This window comes from Tympanuchus pallidicinctus, unplaced genomic scaffold (assembly GCF_026119805.1).
Source record: "Tympanuchus pallidicinctus isolate F22 unplaced genomic scaffold, pur_lepc_1.0 scaffold3, whole genome shotgun sequence".
NCBI lineage: Eukaryota > Metazoa > Chordata > Aves > Galliformes > Phasianidae > Tympanuchus > Tympanuchus pallidicinctus.
Window position 1 is genome coordinate 60,907,229 of NW_026294747.1, and position 20,342 is coordinate 60,927,570.

Genomic DNA, 20,342 nt, shown 5'->3' on the forward strand with positions numbered 1-20,342 from the left:
GCAACATAGAGTCCCACGTTTTGTTCCTTACCAGCTCAAGCAGTGTTGAGTTCTTGCCTTTGTGTTCAAAAGACCTTTATTTAAAACTTGAGGCTGTTTTGATATGTGCGATTCCCACCTCGATATTGAGATCACTGTCAGTGTGATTGTCTCCCAAGCTCCTTCTCCTTGCTCAAAACTAAATAACCTTTTGGTTCAAACATTCTTCAGACGTGTGGTGTGCCTCGTTACCGAATAGAAACCAACTGACCTCTTTGAAATGCTAAATGATAGATGAAACCAACAATGAGGATTTTACAACTGATTTCTGAATGTCACTGACTTCTCATAAGTGCCTCATATCTGAAGGTTTCCAGTGTGCCACACCGGGCATTTTTCTGAGCAGCCGTCCCTTTTTTCTTTCTTGCAGATGAAATAGCTTTCAGCTGATTGCTGTACACTTTACAGAGATACAAAAGTGAACAAAATCAATGGAAGGTGCTGATTTTGCAGTATTTTTGACCAACAGTGCTGTTTGTGCACTTGGCACGCAGGCAGGTCCCAGGGGTTGGATTGAGGCTGACGTGGAGGTGCAGCCCATGCAGAGGCATTCACTGGATGCTTGTGTTTGTAGTATGTTACAAAGGGATCATTTCAATTTCTCCCTGCTTAGATGTGTGGATAATTGCTGATGCGTTTTTAAATCATTGCTGCCCTTCAGAATTGCACCAGCATCAGATGGTGTGTTTTTTCCCCTTAGTGTCTGCAGTGTTCTTGTTCCTCTACACTTCTAAGCACAAGCTTCCAGTAACCATTCATGTATTTGAGAGAAAGCAGCTTTTCTCTTTTTATACACAACTTTCATAGTACAAGGAAGATGTAAGCTAACTATGGATTGTATAAAGCTGTGGGCTTACCAACACCTTTCATTTGTCCATCAAAACAGTTAAGGGCCTCCATCCTATGAAGCACACGCATAGAATCATGGCCTGGGTTGCAAAGGAGCACAGTGCTCATCCAGCTCCAACCCCTGCTGTGTGCAGGTCACCAACCAGCAGCCCAGGCTGCCCAGAGCCACATCCTGCCTGGCCTTGAATGCCTGCAGGGATGGGGCATCCACAGCCTCCTTGGGCAACCTGTGCCAGTGCCTCACCACCCTCTGGCTGAAAAAATTCCTCCTCATATCCAACCTAAACCTCCCCTATCTCACTTTAAAACCATTAGGGCTTGGTTCCATGGAGCATTTGAACACAGATGTAACCACCAGCAGACCCACTGAAATCAGTTATTTTGCTTAAAGTTGTGCATGTGTTCTAACACTTGTGCTGGATTGAGCCTTTCGGAGGGGATTGGGAGGATTCTAACAGTTTGTCTTTCTCATAGTTTATGCAAGGAAGTTATTTCTGCAGTTTTGTGTTGTTCAAGAGAACTGACTGTAGTTTTCAAAGTGCCTTGTATTCTAAAGAAAATTTAGAGCCCTCTTTTTAGGCATCCTTGTTCTGCATACAACTTGATTAATATTAATTTTAAACTTGTATTTAATAAAACATAGACTCAGTTTTGTCTGAAAATGTGTTACAATTTATTTCTGCCATTTTTGTGTAAAATTTACAGAAACAGTGTTACACCGTGCGCTCCAAAGGTAATGTCTCATTCCTCTAAGGCTGTGTCCTTTCTCTCTTTCTGTTTTTAATCTTTCTTGTTTTGCTGATCATATTGTTATGTGCATTGAGTCCTTTGTCAGGCCTCAGGTTCTTGGGGGGGTGGGCAATAACACGCTTTTACCAAAAAGATGCTCTTCTCTTCAGCAGTACCTTAAACCAATTTGCATTACTTTGGATGAATAGAGATATTTGTCCTTCTGCAGGTAACATGGAAAATAGTAGCTGTTGGTCAGTGTTTCAAATTATCAAGCTTCTGTAGAGAAATGTTTTAATGAAATACTATTTCTTGGGAGGAAATGATCATAGCTCTAAGCTTCTGTAGTGCCAAAGCAGCAAGTGGGTTTTGTCCTGATGAAGTTTTATGGTCGAGGTATAAATGTTCAAGAAGTGAAAGGTGCAACGTAGGCAAAAAGCTTTGACATGCTCTAATAAAGTGCAAATGTTTGCAGGCTGATTGCAGTGCTACGACCCTGGCCTTGAGATGAGAGAACGTTCAATAGAACAATGAGGAGTTTGGATTCTGCTTCCCTTTGGAAGTGATCTAAGTTGCCAATCTCCTTTTGCATCTAGAAAGTTTCTTGGGTGATGCTTTTCTGTGTGCTTTCCCATCCTGAGCAGGCAAATGAGAAGAATTCTGTCCATTTTTTCTATCAGCACAATGAAAAGCTAAGTGGCTTTACTAGTGACCAAGTTTCCTTGTCTATCAAGGGTGAAGTGAAGATGAGTTCAGTAGTTTGCTCAATTGGTCTCCAAGTGCTGCTGCAGCACGGCAGGAGCACATTGCTCCAGCATTCATATCAGGAGTGTCTCAACTTGTTGCTTTCTGTAGCTGATTCCAAATGCTGAGTCTCATTTACTGTTGCTTTCACTGAAGTAACCCACTTCTATCACTGCTTTGAACTCCGCTTTATAATTATGCCTGCTTACAGTGTTCACTTAACAGCAGGTCATTAATGCAGTTAACTTTGCTGATAGAACTTCCAAAGCTGGGAGAATGTTTCATTTTGCAGCAAGATGCTGAATTAGTGAGGGAAAAACAAGGAATGCCCTTACTGCTGAGAAATGAAATGTCTTATAGCATCTCTTTGCCTGCATATGAGCTGAAGAGGTTCTCTGTAATATTAGGGTTATGGAAGCAGGTCTGGTTGGTGTTTGGAGCCTAAAGAAATCAGAGTGTAAGCACTTCTGATGGGCACTTCCACCTTTTGCATGCATGCCAGCACTGCAGCATCTTGTCAGCTAATAGTTGAAAGCAGAGTGCAGCCACGTGCTTGAACCCTGTTTTATTATAGCAGTGAAAGCCTGACTTCATTGTACCAGGTCTGTGTTACTGTAAATGTAGAAGCATATATGCCCTGTGATATTTTTATGCTGGGGAGAGTAATACAGTGGAAGGAAGCCAGAAAGACAAGGCAGTGCCTGGGGAAGAGAGGAGGAGAACACTTTCCAATAAGAATTTGAGATATAAATGATTCTGATGAAGTCATTTGTTTTCCTTTTTAGAGAATAGTACAGAGAAGTACCAAGTCGTAGTGTTACTATCAAAAAGTTGAATCTTAAGATATCTTTACAGATGCACAGCCTTGAATATTCCAATTTAAATCCAGCCTGGAAGATTAGCGGAGCTGCCTCCGATGCCTATTAGCAGAGTGCACAAAATGTAATGCAGTGCCATTTCCACTTCAGGCTAGAAACAGCTAAATGTGGGAACTGAAAAGTAGGGAGCAAGTCTGAATTTATCACAGAAGTAAGCTGCAGGGTACCACGTAATGTCTGCTTGCACTGTGCTGCTGTTGCTTTTGGGAAGCCTGTGAGCTCACCAGCTGAAGTACTTTATTCCTGACACTTAAAGCCAGTGCTGCTTTGATTCCTGAGTCTTGAGGCCAATCAAGTAGGTGGAAAGTAATAGGGAAAAAAAAAAAAGCAAAAGCAAAGAATCTATCACATATGAGAACTCTGTTTTCCCATTTCTTTTTTAAATAAAACTGGCTCCAAAGTGACCGTGTAGCGTAATAACAATTAGAGAAACATGTAAATTTCATTAGTTGCCCAATATTTATTTGCAAGTTGTCTTTTTTTGTGATTAAAGATGTTAGTGATATTTAAATGTGTATTTTAAGAGGCTTTAATATTTTTTGTTGCATGCATAAAATGGTATTTGGTACAACTTTCGAGTTAAACTTTAAGCAAATTTTGATTAAAAGATTAAAGAAGGGCCTGTGTCTATAAGCTGTAAAATTTTTTTTAATTCCATGTATGTAACTGAATTTTTTCACTATTTTGTCTTACCTTCACCTTTTTTTTTTTCCCCGTGCCATTCTTCTCTTACTTCATCTGAATCCTTGATTTTTATTTTACCATCTTACCATCTTGCTGTTTGTCAAACAGAACAACAAAACCTGCTCCTCATCTTGATGGGTAAGAATATTTCCATTTCTTCAATGATGAATGAAGTTGGGATTACTGATGAGTCTTCATGCGTTGTTTTGGAAGTAGAAGCATAGAATCATTGAATGGTTGGGTTGGAAGGGACCTCAAGGATCACAAAGCTCCAACCCCCCACCAATGCAGGGCCACCAACCTCCACATTGCACAGCAGCCCAGGCTGCCCAGGGCCCCATCCAACCTGGCCTCCAACACCTCCAGGGATGGACGGGGCATCACAGCCTCTCTGGGCAGCTGTTCCAGCACCTCACCACTCTCATAGCACACAACTTCCCCTGACATCCAACCTCCAGCTGCCCTTCCTTAGCTCCAAACCATTTCCCTCGTCCTGCTGCCATCTCCCCTTTCACAGAGCTGACTCCCCTCCTGGCTGCAGGCTCCCTTCAGGCACTGCAGGCTGCACTGAGGTCACCCCGCAGCTTCTCTTCTCCATGCTGAACAAGCCCAGCTCCCTCAGCCTGTCTTTGCAGGGAGGTGCTGCAGCCCTCTGAGCATCTTTGTGGCCTCCTCTGGACCCTCTCCAACAGCTCCCTGTCTTTCTTGCACTGGGGGCCCAGACCTGAACACAGTACTGCATATGGGGCCTCAAGAGGACAGAGTAGAGAGGGACAATCACCTCCCTGTCCCTGCTGGCCACCCCTCTTTTGATGGAGCCCAGGATATCATTTGCTTTCCGAGCTGCAAGTAGACATCAATAGGAAAACAAATTCTTAGTTCTGTGAAAGATGATGTAGTGAAAAAAGATGGAAAATTTTAGTTTGAGTTCTATAAAAATTCCAAACGACAACTTGTTTCCTAAAGCTTGGAAGGCCCAAAACCTTCCATACTCATTTGTTTAAACCTGATTGCTGCCCTTAGCCCACAATTCAAGATACAGGTAATTGCAAGAAGGAAAAAGAAATGTGGTATGGTAAAACAGAATTAGAGATTCATGAATTGTAACTGTGCCTTCAGAGTTGGTGGGAATGTGCGTGCTGAGTTTGCATAGACCTATAAATGCTTCATCTCTGGGGAAAGTGACAATTTGTGACCATCTTTGTTTCATCTGCCTGATGCTCAGCATCTCAAAAACAGAAGGCTTGGTTAGAATTGATGACCTGTTATGGTGCCCATTAGAAGAGAGTGTGATGGCGTCAAGTTGAAGCAAAAAACACCTCCTGATCATGTTGCATGAAATCTTAGCCTTGCTGTCAATGTAAAAGTAATTTGAAAAAGCCTTGTTTGTAAATGTAATATTTTTAAGAGCCAGGTGAGCCCAGTGAAGCTGAATGTTTCTGGTTGAGAATGACTTTTTAAACCTGAAATTGATTGGAAGAAGATTACGGCGATATATAAACGCTTGTACTTCCCAACTGTTTTACTTCTGCAGCGTGCACGTTGTCTTTGGACTGGTTATTTCTGGTTTTGAAGTAATAGAACAAATAGAAAATCTGAAAACTGATACTGCCAGCAGACCCTATGCAGATGTACGAGTCATTGACTGTGGGGTGCTTGTTACAAAACCAGCAAAAGATGGTAAGCATACATAAGCTGAAGTTAATTGAATGTTGACATTGTTTTCAGAGTCTAAAAACTATGCCAGCATCTAGAAATCACTGTGGTGAATCTATCAAGCCTTAATTTGGCTCTAACGAGTCTTCAAAATTTAGAGGTTGGAGGAGGCAAGCAAGGCACGGGAAAGGAGGTTCTTTGACCTCAGTCTTTGTGGCTCAGAACTTGCATGTCTGCTTCCTCTTCTCCTTAATTAATCTTTGTGGTTAATGTTACATACTCGAAAAGTAATTACAAGTTATTTTTCAGAGCTTGAAAGATAGTTGTCCAATCAGATGCTTTTCTTGATGGGGGATCTTGTGCTGTTTCTGAAGGCTTATTTTAATGTTGGAAGGGTCCTTTAAAGGTCATCTTGTCCAACTCCCCAGCATCTGAGTGTTAACTTTGCTTACTGACCTCCAATGCACACCTTTAAGGTGCTTTGGCTTTTCAGTGGTGCATCTCGCATGGCAGAAGTTGTGCATAGCAAGTCTTACAGTTCACTTGATAGCAAACAAAGGGATTTTTTTACAACCATCCTTATTGGAAAATTGATATTTTATTGATAGTGCTTTATGCTGGATGCAATCAAATTCATGCAGTTGTCCTTTAGCAGACCTCGCTGTGAAAGGTTTACAGGCTGAGCTCCTGGAGAAGTATGTGCTTTTACATATATGAAGTTGTGTACCTGTATGTATGCACGCTACATGTACACACTGTACGTTTAAAATGTCTGTTTCTAAGCTTTGGAGAAGAAGAAGAAAGTGTGTTCTGACTCAGAAGCTTCAGACTCAACCTCCAGTGGATCAGACCCCTCAGAAACATCATCTGAAAGTGAAGCTGAAGATGAAAGAAGCAGAAGAAGAAAGCGTAAAAGAAGAGCTAAAACCAAACAGTCAAGAAAACGGAGGAAGGAAGAGAGGAAGAAAGAGGATCTGAGGAGCAAGCGAACCTCAAACCAAAGATGGTGACTAGTTTCTTACATTTAAGGATTTCAGAGAAATTTGAGGAACTTTCCTTTTTCATGAACTACTCATGCAATTAATATGAAGGTGCTTTTATTCTGGAAGTTTGGGCTCCATCCTTCCATGCATAAAATGAGTTAATGACAGCATTTTGTTTTCGTAGTCGTCTGTAGCTCGTTTCATCACGTGGGCTTATTTTGGGAATTCACCCTGGAAAGTGGTGCTTGTCAGTTGATTCTGAATTATAACCTTGCTTTTTTCCTCTTAGCAGCCTTTCTGACAAGAGCGACGTAACAGAAAAAACAGTGGATGTCAGCACCAAGAGGGATAAACCTGTGGTACGTCCTGAAGAAATTCCCCCAGTGCCTGAAAATAGATTCTTGCTGAGAAGGGATGTGCCTGTTGTCAGTACAGAACCTGAAACGTAAGGAGTTATCTAATTATGTTGACTTTATTGCTGGGAATTATGCATAGAACTTTGCCACTAACGATGCGTTTCCAGAACTTGTAGCAAATAATGGGTGTAGCATCAGGATTTCCAAGTGAGGTACTTTAAGCATCCTACTTTGAGTATTTTGGTGGTAGTTTCTTTTCAGAATGGTTTGTTTTTATGTTTGGTTGGTTTTTTTTCAGTGAAACCTCATGAATTCATTTCACTGAACCATAGGGATCATGCATGTCATGGCTTTAAACTCAATTACAAACACTGCATACATTGTTCACTAATTCAAGAGGAAATTTTGCAACAAAAACCACAGCAAATATGTCATTGCAAGGCAAGCCTTGAATGGGAGAAGTGATTTCTCAGCTTCTTAGACTAACCTGGTGTAGGGAACCTGCTTTGCCAGGGGGTTGGACTCGGTGATTTCTGGAGGTCCCTTCCAACCCCTACAATTCTGTGATTCTGTAAGTGGAGAAAATTTAGTGCAAATTCAGTGAAACGGTCTTAGAAGCAGTCTCTAATTTAGAGAAGAGGAGACTGTTGTTGTGAAAACAAAGTCATGCATTCCCAACTTACTTTCTGTTTGGTGTGCCTGATAAATTGCAATTTTTTTCTCCCAAATTTCTTCATTTTTGAATTCATGTGGGCACAGTCCTGGACATATCTAAAAACTGTAATCAATTTTTTATTTTTTCTTTAAATTTGGTTAACTATGTAATCTTTTGTGAGCTTTTTCTTGAGGTGTTACACGTGTTTTCAAAGCCTTATCTGCTTCTTTCAAGGATGTTGTACAACGTCTGTAAAAAGGAGTGCTGAATTACCTCTTGTTGCTGAGGAAGGAAACAAAGCTTTAGAACTTGTGGGTTGTCTGAGCTGCCATTCCCTGTGCTGAAGCATTGTTGTGTAACAGCCAAGATCCTGAAGCTATTCTTTCTGTGTCCTCTTAACAATTTGTTCACCAAACACAAGCTGGCCTACTGAGAAAATCCACTTCAACAGAGTACTGTGCAAGTTTGTCATTAGCATTTATTTATCAGGAGAAGAAATCAGATCTGCTGAGCAGGCTGGAAACCAGTGTATGTGTTGGTTTGCCTTTACTCTGCAGATCTGTGTGTGGCTGACTTCTTGGAATGCCATTCACTAAATTCTTAGTTCTACCCTATCAAAGTAGGCTATTAAGAAATTTTGCATGATTAATATCAGTTTTAGGTTGAAATTAAAATGGTTACGTGTGGGTTTATTTGTGTAAGCTCATATTTTATTAATTTATGTAGGAAGCTTCTTGATGCTACTCCAGTTCTAACTGACCAGAAACCATCAGTGTCTAAATCTGGACGAAAAATTAAAGGAAGAGGCACAATAGTATGTGATTTCCTTTTTTCTTTCCTCTCATCCAGAGTATTTTCTCTGACCTTGAACTTTGAATTTCCTTTAAGGCTCTGTGTGATGTTGCTGCTGTTGTTGACTGCTGTAGATTCAAGCTTAGACGTTTGAAATATTGTTTGTTAAGTGCTTCATTTTAGAATACTTTTTCCCCATCCTTCTTATTAATGTCCTTTTTTGCGTAAACACTGTTTGGGAAAACAAATGCATACTCACTCACGAGTGGTTTCCAACATAAGGAAGCTTCAAACAAAAGAAAATTATTTATTTCCAAAGACTGACATTAATTGAGCAAAGATTCATCCTAGTTGAGCCACAAGATCTGAAGCAATGAGACGTGACGTGAGCCTGTGCTCTCATCCCCTTGCATTTCCTCACTGTGTCTGTGAAACACTGGGGCTGGAGTAGAACCAAAGAAAAGACTTTGACAGTGTCTGATGCATAAACAGCCCTTCCTGATGCATGTTCTGATAGTTGTGCACACAGTGCTGGGAAGCAGCAGTATTGCTAGCAAGTTTGGCAGGACCACTTCACTGTTAGTTCTGCTTTTTGACATTTGAAGTGTATCTTTTGTTTCTTCCCTTTTTTTTAAGCTACTTAATGTAGCTTGTCAGATTTCATCTGCTCAGCTACTTGAGATGAAATCCATGTAGTTTCACAGGTAACACTGATGGGCAAGAAGTGAGTTTTTTGCATTGCTAGTAGAGAAGGCTTTTTTTTTACAACTATACAGACTTGGTCCATTTTTTTTCTACCTTCCTCTGTGAAGACTGTCACTGTTAATTATTTGACTTTTTTTCTGCTTCAGTGCTCTGGTAACCTCAAGGCTTTTGCATTAGTGCTGCTGTTCTTAAGAAAAGTTTTCTTGTCTCTTCTTTAATAACCTAAATCACAGGCCCAAAACACTGTTGTTTTTCAGTCAACAGAAAAGGGAGAGAAAATAAAAACATCTTTCCTAAATGTGCAGTTGGTCCTTCAGTGGGTGACCTTAAATATAGGTATATAATGATTAATCTACCTAGCTGAAGACACTTTTCACAAGGATGGTCGTAGCCAAGACTTCCCTGAACATGATTTTTCTTCTGTCACATCCACTGCATTTGAAGAATATCTTTTTAGCTTTGCATCCTTGTGAAGCAAGGATTTTAAACCTTAAAATTATTGGCTGACGGCTGTAAGGTGAAACAAGGTTCTGGAGTGTTTGGGCCGCAGCTGAGTGCCTCTTCTTCCCTTATTTGCCAGCCTTGACATTAAATCTGATAGCTGTTGTCCTTGATACATCTGACAACTTTCATTTGTATTTGACTCTTGTGATATCCATTAAAGGAAACCTTTGAAATACAGTGTTTTGAAATATTTATGTAAGCAGAGATTTCTGGAAAACTAACATAGCACTGAGTAGAATTGGCTTTTGCTAGGAGCTTAGGTGCCTGTGTCTTGTTTTTCCTAATTTTGGCATCCTCTCAGGAAAAGTAAGAGTGAAAATAATAACTAATATCAGAAATAATTTAAGCCTAGCAGTAGACAAACGTGTTTTCTGCAGCCTCTACCAGTTCATTTAGCTTTCTCTACAGCCAACTACTCAAGGTGCTCATTTGTAGTTTTGAATTCTCTTAGGTTCTGAAGGGGGAACAAGACCTTTATTTTTTTATTTTCAAGCAGTCATTGCTTCAGAAGAAAGGGTAGGGAATCTCCAGGTCTCCATGACAGATGCTCCTTGTTTTCTTACATGAAGAGAAAAAGGCTTGAGAGTTCTGCCTGAAGTTACCTGAATTCTATGTAAATCAATACATGTCTTTCTCTTTTTATATTGGCAGACAAACTGTTGTTTGGTTTTTTTTCCACGTACTGTTTTACCAGTGGTTCAAAATAATTGAGTAAAACCCAGAAGTTTTTCTTCTTTGTTAATTGAGTTGAGGAGCATCTAATTTCCTCATATGAGTTACTTAAGTGTGCATCCTACTGGGTAATGGAAAATAATGAGTTAGCAGTGTTGTGAGTGCTTTGCTGCTGCTGCAGGAGAAGCTCTTGTTGCTCATTTGAGTGTTGTGACTAAGCACAATTTTTGAGCATGAAGCTTCGTTACACTTTTTAAAAGGATTTTTTGCTTAACCTGACTGCCCATTCCTGAAGGGCTGAACAGCAGTGACTTTTGAAATAGAGCTCATCTTAATGCTTTGAAGAAATTTAGAGTCTCCTAACTGAAGTGAAACCTCTGTTCTTTAGCATCATGGGGGAAAACAGTTGTTTGGTTATCTGCAGTAATTACGATGCTCCAAAAGGTGCTCCATAAAGGGGATTTGACTTCTTCCTAAATTCTTCCTTTTATGTTTAAAAAAAAACCAAACCAGCACCTGCTCAAGCTTTGAGAACTGCCTTCAGAGAATGAAAATACAGTTAGCTACATAATCTGGTCTCACATGTAGGATGTATGGGTGCCCAAAGTGGATGTTTTTGTCAGGGCTTCGTAATTTGTGTTCTTTGTGACAGTTTGAGAATAGCATTGTCTGGTTGGCGTTACGAAGATGCATGCGAAATCTTTATGAGGCACCGTACACGTATGCATTGTTCATTCTTCTTCAAAGGAAACTATATTCTTGAGTGACTCTTCTTTGCCTTTGCAGCGATATCACACCCCACCTCGATCACGGTCGTGCTCTGAATCTGATGATGATGAGAGCAGTGAGACTCCTCCTCACTGGAAAGAGGAAATGCAGAGATTACGAGCATACAGACCACCTAGTGGAGAAAAGTGGAGTAAAGGCGATAAGTAAGAGCCTTAATACAAATACACAGTGTCTTTTTCTTTTTTTAACACCAGTTGATTATGTAGATGTTGTTCTTTTTCGACTAAATAGAATTTGTAAAAATATCTCTGTATTTGGCATCTCTCCATGTCTAACGTTCTGCGTTTAAATGGAATCTTTCTTAAAGCCTTTCTGGTTCAGAGATGTAACACCAGAGGAATGCATGCTGAAAAGGCTTCATGTCATAGAATAACTTTTTTCTGTTGGTGCAGTTGGAACAATTCAGAATGCAGTTTTCTGATAGCAAATGCAGGCATTTTTACAGTTCATTCATTAATTGCCTTGGGGCAGAGGTGGAGGGGAAAGGCAAAGTTTTTAAAAGAATTTTCACTTATTGTGGTGCTTGCTTGTTTTTTCAAGGTTAAGTGACCCATGTACAAGCAGGTGGGATGAAAGAAGTGCGTCACGGAGATCAAGATCTTGGTCACATAACGGCTACTCTGATCTGAGTACTGTGAGGTACTCCAGTCACCACAAAAAGCACAGAAAAAAGAAAGTGAAACATAAAAAGAAGTCTAAAAAGCAGAAGCATTTCAAGAAGCACAAGCAAGCTAAAAAAAAGAAAGCATCAGCTTCATCAGAGGTAGAATCCTCACGTTCATTCAGGAAGAAGAAATCATCCTGTGATCATGAGAGGAAATCTCGTTCCTCCTCGTTGTCTTCTAGACATTCTTCCAGAAGAGACTGGTCTAAATCTGATAAGGAAGACCAGAGTTCATCAACTTTCTCAAGCAGAGAGAGTCGGTCGTACTACAGGTCCAGGTCCAGATCCAGATCTAGGTCTAAGTCAAGGTCTTATTCCCAAAGAAGTTCCAGATCAAGGTCAGCCTCTAAATCATCGCGTTCTCGAAGTAGGTCAAGATCAAGTTCTAATCCTAGGCATCAAAAGACTGTTTCCAATTCTCCACGAAATATTTCAGCACGATTAAATGAAAGTAAGTTGAACAAGCCTTCTGACCCTGTAAGAGCAGTTATACTACCAAGTGACAAGGTCGTCATCCCACCAGTTGTCCCAGAGACCCTCCCTGTAATACCCTTAAGTGATAGTCCTCCACCTTCAAGGTGGAAGCCCGGACAAAAACCATGGAAGCCATCTTATGAGCGAATTCAAGAAATGAAAGCTAAAGCAACCCATTTAATACCCCCCCAAACTAATTATAATTTAGTAGTTGTTAAAGAGGCTAACACATCTTCGTATCAAAAGCAACAGGGGAGTTCTGACAGCGATCGAAGCGGCTATTCCAAATACCGCAGTGACAAAAGCTCAGATAGTTGGCAGAGATCGAGGAGCAGGTCCTCTCGAAGCAGGTCGTACTCAAGGTCTTACACAAGATCTAGGAGTCTGTCTAGCTCAAGGACGAAATCTCGTTCTTCTGGCAGATCACCATCACTGAAATACCGCAGTGACAGGTCAGGATACAGTGAGTCAACGTCTTATTTTTCCCTCAGTGATGATGATAGACACAGAAGCAAAAGAAAATCTGCATCGGGTGATCAGAACACGCGTTCTCTTAAAGGGAGGCAAGAAACAAGCTCTGAAAGTACCCTTCCTTACAAGGATGCGAAGGACTATGATGAGTCTTCTCGAGGGGTGAAAGAGAGTGACAGTTTATCATCCTCAGACTTCTCTACTGACAGCGAGCGTTCTGGTAAAGTGAAGGGAGCCCAAGAAAAGGAAGGCCATTGTCAGTTAGAAGGAGATGCTCAGCAACAGGATAAAAATACTTTCCGTTCTGTGAGGGGGGAGGAGAAATCCAAGTGTGAATGGGATGGTGACCGTTCAAAAAAGAAAGCAGTTAAAGAGCAATCTTCTGAGCAACCTAGAGGTGGTGCAAAAAGTAAACAAAAATCCTACTCATGTAGTAAATGGGACTCTGAGTCAAACTCGGAACGGGGAGATGCTCATCGTGGCAGGGGAGATTCCAGACCCTCGTCCGATAAAGAGGAAGGAGAGGCCACATCAGGATCTGATACAGAACTTAGTGGTCCCAAAAGGAGAAAAACGAAATCCAATTCCTCAGAAGGCGTTCTGGATTCTGATAGTGCATGGAAAATAAGCAAACAGTTGCCATCTTCAGAATCTGAGAGTTCTCGTTCTAACTCAACACATACCAGAGGAAAGGCAAAAAAACACAAACATGAATCGAAAAAAGCTCTTAAAAAATCACATTCCAAAAAAGTGAAAGAAAAATCAAAAGGGAAAAAGGAGAAAAAACACAAAGTTCAGAAAAGAAAAGAAGTGTTTCACTGGCAACCCCCACTGGAGTTTGGTGAAGAAGAAGAAGAAGATATAAATGAAAAGCCAGTTATCAAGGATGACAAAGAAAAGCAGCTTAGCAAGGGTGTGAAGGATAAAAAACAAGAAGCTTGTGAAAAGGATGAAATGGTCAAAGACAAAACAGGAAATGGTGAAAAACCCTGTGCAGATGAAAACCTGCTAGTTAAAAATACTACTCCTAATGCCTCACCGAATCGAAATAAACTTAATAACGATAGCATCAATCCTAACACTTCAACCAGTATATTAAACTCAGGAATAAATGTGACTACTTGCAATAACGAGACTGAGCATGCTGAAGAAAGCAACCAGAATGGATTGGATGTAATTCAGACAGATGACAACATGGAGATTTGCACTCCAGACCGTAACTCACCAGGGAAGGTGGTTGTGGACGCTTTGTCTCCTGTCATTCTCACTGATAAACCTCAGAGTTTAGGTGCTAGTATAAACAAAGATTTACAGACCTCCGAACAAGATGCTGTCAAACCAGGAAACAACATTGCAGACTTCATTAATATTAAAGAAGAAGTAGGAAGGCAAGAGAATAACTCTGTTCCTGCATCTAATGCTAAAGACTGTAGTTTGAAAAGTGAAATTGCTGAAAATGCACAAAGCAATTCAATGGATAATAAATGGAAGCCCTTGCAAGGTGTTGGTAATCTGCAACCAGCTACAATTAGTACTGCCACGGAAGTGAAAAACGTGGCTGCAGCACCAGAGGCTAAGCCAGCAGGTTTGAGAATTGAAATAAAAGCTAAAAATAAAGTAAGGCCTGGATCTCTGTTTGACGAGGTTAGGAAGACAGCACGACTAAATCGAAGGCCAAGGAACCAAGAAAGCTCCAGCGAGGAGGAGTCTCCAAGTAGAGATGACAACAGTCCATCCAGGAGCCTCAGCAGGTCTCGAAGTAAATCTGAATCTAAATCCAGACACCGAACGCGGTCTGAATCGTACAGTCACTCAAGAAGCCGATCCCGAAGCTCTACGTATTCTTACAGGTAAAATGTTTGTGTGTTCACAGCCTACCGCGATAACTTGAAAGTTTCCAGCATTCTGAGGCGTGTTTTTCTTCCTCAGCTTAAGTTTTTCTTCCTCAGCTTAAGTTTTTCTTTTAAAAAGTGCTTATAATTCAGTGAGTGTGGAATCTATATTTAGTTTTAAAGGTAAACTTCTAAACGCTTTTGCTTTTTGTTTCCTTCTGCTTTTCACTTGTTATATTCCACTTTGTGATCGTCTCAGGTTGTGTTTGCTGTTTGCAGGTCGAGAAGCTATACAAGAAGCAGAAGTAGAGGCTGGTACAGCAGAGATCGGTCGAGAAGCCGAAGTAGTTCTTACCACAGTTACAAGAGTCGGAGGTAAGCTTCTCTAATGGAGACTGAGAATCATAGAATCATAGAATCACCAAGGTTGGAAAAGACCTAAAAGATCATCCAGTCCAACCGTTCACCTATTCCCAATAGCTCCCACTAAACCATGTCCCTCAACACAACATCCAGCCTTTCCTTGAACACCCCCAGGCTCGGTGACTCCACCACCTCCCTGGGCATCCATTCCAGTGCCTGACCACCCTTTCTGAACAGTAATACTTCCTCATGTCCAGCCTGAATCTCCCCTGCCGTAGCTTGAAGCCATTCCCCCTGCTCCTATCACTGATGACAGAGAGCAGAGGCCGACCCCCAGCTCACTACAACCTCCCTTCAGGAAGTTATAGAGAGCAGTGAGGTCTCCCCTGAGCCTCCTCTTCTCCAGGCTGAACATTCCCAGCTCCTTCAGCCTCTCCTCATCTGCCCTGTGTTCCAGACCCCTCACCAGCTTTGTTGCCCTCCTTTGAACACGTTCCAGGGCCTCAATATCTTTCTTGCAGTGAGGGACCCAAAACTGGACACAGTACTCGAGGTGTGGCCTCACGAGTGCTGAATATAGGGGAATATTCATATATGATTATGATATGATATTCATATATGATATGATTCAATGAGGTATATTAACAAAGCAGTGAATTATGCCCACAATTCTCGATGCTTCCAACTCTGAACAAGTTGAAAGTGGGCTCAGCCATATGTGATACAATCTGTTGCATCCTCTTAAAAGTGCAAGTTAGAGTAGTCGTATTTTGAAATTTCCTGTCATTGAGAAGCAGTTTGCTTTAATGTCCAGCAGTATGGGTAAGGAGTTCTGGAAAATGGTGTTCCCCTCTGCCTTTGTTGGGCCCTGTTCTACACTCGTTCCTGATTACCTTAATGTGTTTTTTGTTTGCTTGTTTCTAGTCGAACCTACAGCAGAAGCCGATCCAGAAGCAGTTCTTATGGTCACCACAGTCGGTCCAGGTATGGATAGCAGTTCTGTGACAACTTTGAAATAAATGTACTTACTATAAAAATATCTTGGTGTAAGAATACCCCTTTGTCTGTGGTACTTAGGATTCAACTTCTCGTGATAGCAGCCTCAGCCCAAGCAGAATCAGCGTGAATGAGACACTTGGAACATAACCAAATGGTGTCATAAATAATGGTGAAAAATGAAATTTGAAATATAAATTGGGATAATTCTGTTACTTGTTTGTTAATACTTCTGAAAACAAGTTGTCTTCCTTCTTGGACTGTAGATTCAAAAATTTGAGATTATATTTCTTCTTCTGAGGGTATTTAATTCTGACATCAAACTTCTATGAAAACTTAGTATTATCTTGTTTTCTTGTTGAAATTATCAAGAATAATTTCTGTACAGCAATTCCTTTCTTTGTACATAAAAGTCTTTAAAACGTGTTTAACACAAATGGCATTCTAGACCTGTGACTATAAATCCACAGTGGCTTTCTTTTCCCTTTAAAGTAGATCATACACCTATGATAGTTACTATAGCAGAAGTCGAAGTAGAAGTAAAAGGAGCAACAGCTATCGAAGATCTAGAAGTTATGACAGGAGATCCAGGTATGTTATTTACTTGCATGGCTTTAACCCTGTATTTATGCAAAAAAAAAAATCACAAGGTATGTAGTTCAGTTAATGAAAGCTAATGTTTTTTTCCAGAATATAAAATACATTGCAAAAATGGCCATGTATGGTCAAAATAAGCACTTTTTTTTTATTATTTTATTTTTATAATCCTTCCCTTAGGTGTTTTATTTCAATCCTGCAGTGAATTAGCTTTCAGGATTTAAACTGGGTGCCCTGTCATGGATTAAAGCTACCTAGTATGCAAAGAACTCCATTGGATGGTGAATGCTTTTTGGCTAGACTGTGAAAGTAGATTTAAAAACAAAAAGTGTTCAAAGGAAGTGGAAGAATTAGTGCTATCCAGAATTAATCTTCAACTTCCTAGAATGTGTTTCGAAAGAGTATTTCACCAGTAAACCCAGCTTGCTTTTTGTGTCAGCGCTTAGGATAAATGATCCTACTCACACCAGGGGAATTACCATAGGTGTAAGTGAGCACACTGCACCATGATCGAGATTGGAAAGTGAGCTTTATATAGTGAATAGAGTGCAGCAGTGATTAATCCCATCCCTTTTTGTAATTCCCTTACTAGTCAGCAGTAAGTCAGATCTCTGGCTACTATAAATTTTCATTTTTCTGTTCTCATATTTGTTTTTTTCATACATGTTTTTTTCTCTTACATGTTTTTTTCTATGACTTTGTATTAACTCGTAATGGACTTTGCTGCCACCCAGGCTTTCATCATGTATTTGAAGGAAAATGAATGAGATTAATGAGTGTGAAAGTAGTCTTTCAAAATTATTGTTTTAGGATGTCTGAAAACTTCAGAGAAACGCTGCTTGTGCCTGCCCTGCCCTAGCAAAGCTTTCCTTGCAGGCATGAAGCTATTCTGTTTAATTTGAACACTGTATAAATGGAACACGTCCTGTGGCTTATCTGAAACAATCTGAGTGCTTGGCCAGGTGCTGAACTCGGAACTCTTGGTTTGGATAAGCTAGAACATTTTAATCTATTTCTCTCCTGCAGTCGCTCCTGTTGTTACTGTGGGGCCTGATTTTTCAGGCTCATCTCCAGACTTCAAATTGCAGTACGTAAAGCAAAGGGACAGAAGATCATCTCGGTTGAGAAATAAAACTGTATTTGTTAGAATGTGCTGCTTAGTCAGCTATTAATGTTAACAAAAACCAAATTGTTTGGGGGCGGCAGCTTCCTTCATCTGTGCTGAAGAAAGGCAGAAATGCTATGGCTACAAACAGAGGTTGACTTGATTTTTGCTGGGTTCTCATCATGTCAAGTTAATGACTATTTTAATGGAGTGTCCCATAGTGTGTATTCCAGTTGTGACATAGGATATAATGTATGTTCTCTGTCTCGTGCATCTCTTGCCAATCTTTTTAACGCAGCGCAATTTTGAGTTGGAAATTCAGAATGCGATTTTGAGGCATTTCAATCTTTTCTTTGCAGATCTTATGGCTCTGATAGCGAAAGTGATCGCAGTTACTCCAACAACCGAAGTCCCAGTGAGAGCAGCAGATACAGCTGAAAACGTTTCTTGGGCAATGGGAACCACATTAAATCAGTTTATCAGTGTTGCATTTAGAAAGAAAAACAAAAACAGTTTTGAACGGTGTTGCAAGTGAAGTTTTGAAGGGTGTTTGCTGAGCTAACCGAAACTTTACTGTTTAGCAGTGAACTCACTTGACTGATTGTATCCACAAGGAGAGATGTGCCGAAGCCCAGCTGACTGGTTTTATGTCAAACACTACTTTCTCAATACAGAAAAAAGTTTGATTTGCTTGAGTCGGATTTTCCAAGCCATGAGAGACACGTGAGTGAGTTTGCTGACACTGCTTTCTCGGTGCAGCAGTTGCTACTGAGGTATGTTTATAAACAGGGCTCTCTGCCTGTTACTATTAAATATATGCTAGCAACTCAAAAACTGTGACGGACTTCTTACCAAGGCTGCCATTTCTAGTTTGTTAACATGCTTTTTTTAATGCTGGAAGATGGGTTCCACGCTGTCTTGTTTGACTGTTGCAATATATGGGAGGGTATACATACAACAGGTAGGAGATGAAAACAAAGACTGCCACTCTGTCGTAGGAGATGAAAACAAAGACTGCCACTCTGTCTTAATCCTTTCTGTACTGTGATACTGCAGAAATCCACTCAGAAGGGTGAGATTACACACAAGAGAATTGTGAGCAAGAGTGTGATGAGTGAGTTTTGATCCTACCATCCAACCTGGCCACACTTTTGCATTTAAAAGCGAATTCGGTGATAAACAGAGGTGTTCTTCAGAGGCTAAAGAAGTGTTTTGAAGCAGTCCCATTTCAATTCACCTCGCAGTGCTAGGCACACTTCAACACGTTCTGAAGCCCAATGTTGTGAACAGTTGGTTGAGGATATCACGAATTTGATCAGGACACTTCTTAAAGTCTTAACTGACGATGATTTTCAAGGAGCCATAAGGGTTCCTTTATAAGCTGTCTGTAGATGTGTCCCTTTTGCCATAGGAATATCGGTGTGCAGGCACTGAATTACCTCTTGTCAAAGTAGTATGATTTCAGAAATGCTCGTATGCCTGAAAAAAGCATGAAAAGTACTTTCAAAATAACCTTCAATACCAAAAATGACTTCATGTTGCAGTTAAATGGTTCGCAAGAAAACAATATAAAGCTGAAGAGCATAAATCTTTGCAATATTCTGATTGAGCTGATATAAAACCATTTGTAATGTTTTTCAGTGTCTAGAAAGTTATATACTAAGAAGCAGGTTTTTTTAATAGAAAATACACCCTGAAAAACGGGGTCTGTAGTGAAGAAACAGACTAATGTAGCTTTAGCAGAGCTAACGAGTACAGTTGTATTATAATAACTTTCATTACTGACTTTCTGTAATCCCTTGAGATGCTTCAGTTTTCTTCAATGTTCTCAGAGATTGAAAATGATTTATTTTTTTTTTTAAATCAAGACTCAACGTCTTTGAAAATTAAAAGTAATCATTTCATACGGGATTTTTGGTTGAGAACCCCAAGTTTTAGCCTTTGGTACGTGAAAGCAGAAGGGAAGTCTGAAGACTGATGGATGTGCTGCATGTGAACAGCTGAGGAATATCTGTACGCAGGTTGCTGAGCCTGGTTGTGTCACTCTGCTTTCCCACCTTTCCAGGAGGACCCAACGCTCTGTGCTCAGACACTTCCTGCTCTTGTAGCTCCATGAAAGATTGTGCACGTAATCCTCCCAAACCAGTAGTCTGTAAGGTTCTCATAAATGTGTTTAATGTTAAATTGCGTTTCTCGGATAATTATGTTAGCAGATTTCTTTCTAATGGAGCAGCAGCCATTTCAGAGTCAGAAACAAATAATTCCTTGCTCGTGATGTTGTTTGTTGCAGTTCCATAGTTTGACATCCTTTGTTACTTCCCTTACACAGAAAATAGCACTACTGGTCTGACGTTGTAACGAAAGATTCAATTATAAGCGTTGCCACTCAACGTTTCTTCCAAGAAAATTGCCCTAAAATCTGATTCTGTCACGTTTCAGTTCTGAATTCATTGATCATTAAAGCCAAGGAAGGGCAGGGAAATAGGAATGTGGTCAGTCCAAAATTACTGCAGTGTTACCAATATCTGTATTTCGTATCTTGAATTGAAGCTTTATAAAGAAATTCCATCTGGTCGATGGTTGGGGGAGGGATGTGAGGGAATTGGAGGGCAGTATTTTTACTTAGTGAATTCCGTTCACTTGTGCTCCAAATAGAAAATGCACCACTGAGCTGGTTTTCTAATGTTGGTCTGTTTTTGCAATTTTGTTATTCAAAAGTAGTTGCTGTTTATAAAAATAAACTTTTGTACATATCTGAAAATGCTGTTTTCTCTACATCTGGAAAAATCCATTGCTGCTGAAGGG

At 40.3% G+C, this 20,342-nt stretch overlaps 1 protein-coding gene across 7 annotated transcripts in view; it reads left to right on the top strand.

Moving 5' to 3' along the window:
• NKTR (natural killer cell triggering receptor) overlaps positions 1 to 18,371 on the top strand; it is a 38,431-nt gene extending 20,060 nt beyond the window's left edge. For 4 of the 7 annotated variants that reach the window (XM_052695019.1, XM_052695023.1, XM_052695024.1 and 1 more), the window contains 11 exons: positions 4,032 to 4,061; positions 5,458 to 5,603; positions 6,363 to 6,585; positions 6,852 to 7,007; positions 8,300 to 8,387; positions 11,033 to 11,178; positions 11,576 to 14,494; positions 14,756 to 14,851; positions 15,764 to 15,823; positions 16,328 to 16,426; positions 17,897 to 18,371. In XM_052695019.1, the coding sequence (XP_052550979.1) occupies positions 4,032 to 4,061; positions 5,458 to 5,603; positions 6,363 to 6,585; positions 6,852 to 7,007; positions 8,300 to 8,387; positions 11,033 to 11,178; positions 11,576 to 14,494; positions 14,756 to 14,851; positions 15,764 to 15,823; positions 16,328 to 16,426; positions 17,897 to 17,975 (4,042 nt within the window). In that variant the 3' untranslated portion in view covers positions 17,976 to 18,371. The remainder of the gene's footprint in view (positions 1 to 4,031; positions 4,062 to 5,457; positions 5,604 to 6,362; positions 6,586 to 6,851; positions 7,008 to 8,299; positions 8,388 to 11,032; positions 11,179 to 11,575; positions 14,495 to 14,755; positions 14,852 to 15,763; positions 15,824 to 16,327; positions 16,427 to 17,896) is intronic. The other 3 variants (XM_052695021.1, XM_052695025.1, XM_052695020.1) reach the window with 3 other exon arrangements.
• The last annotated feature ends 1,971 nt before the right edge of the window (positions 18,372 to 20,342 follow it).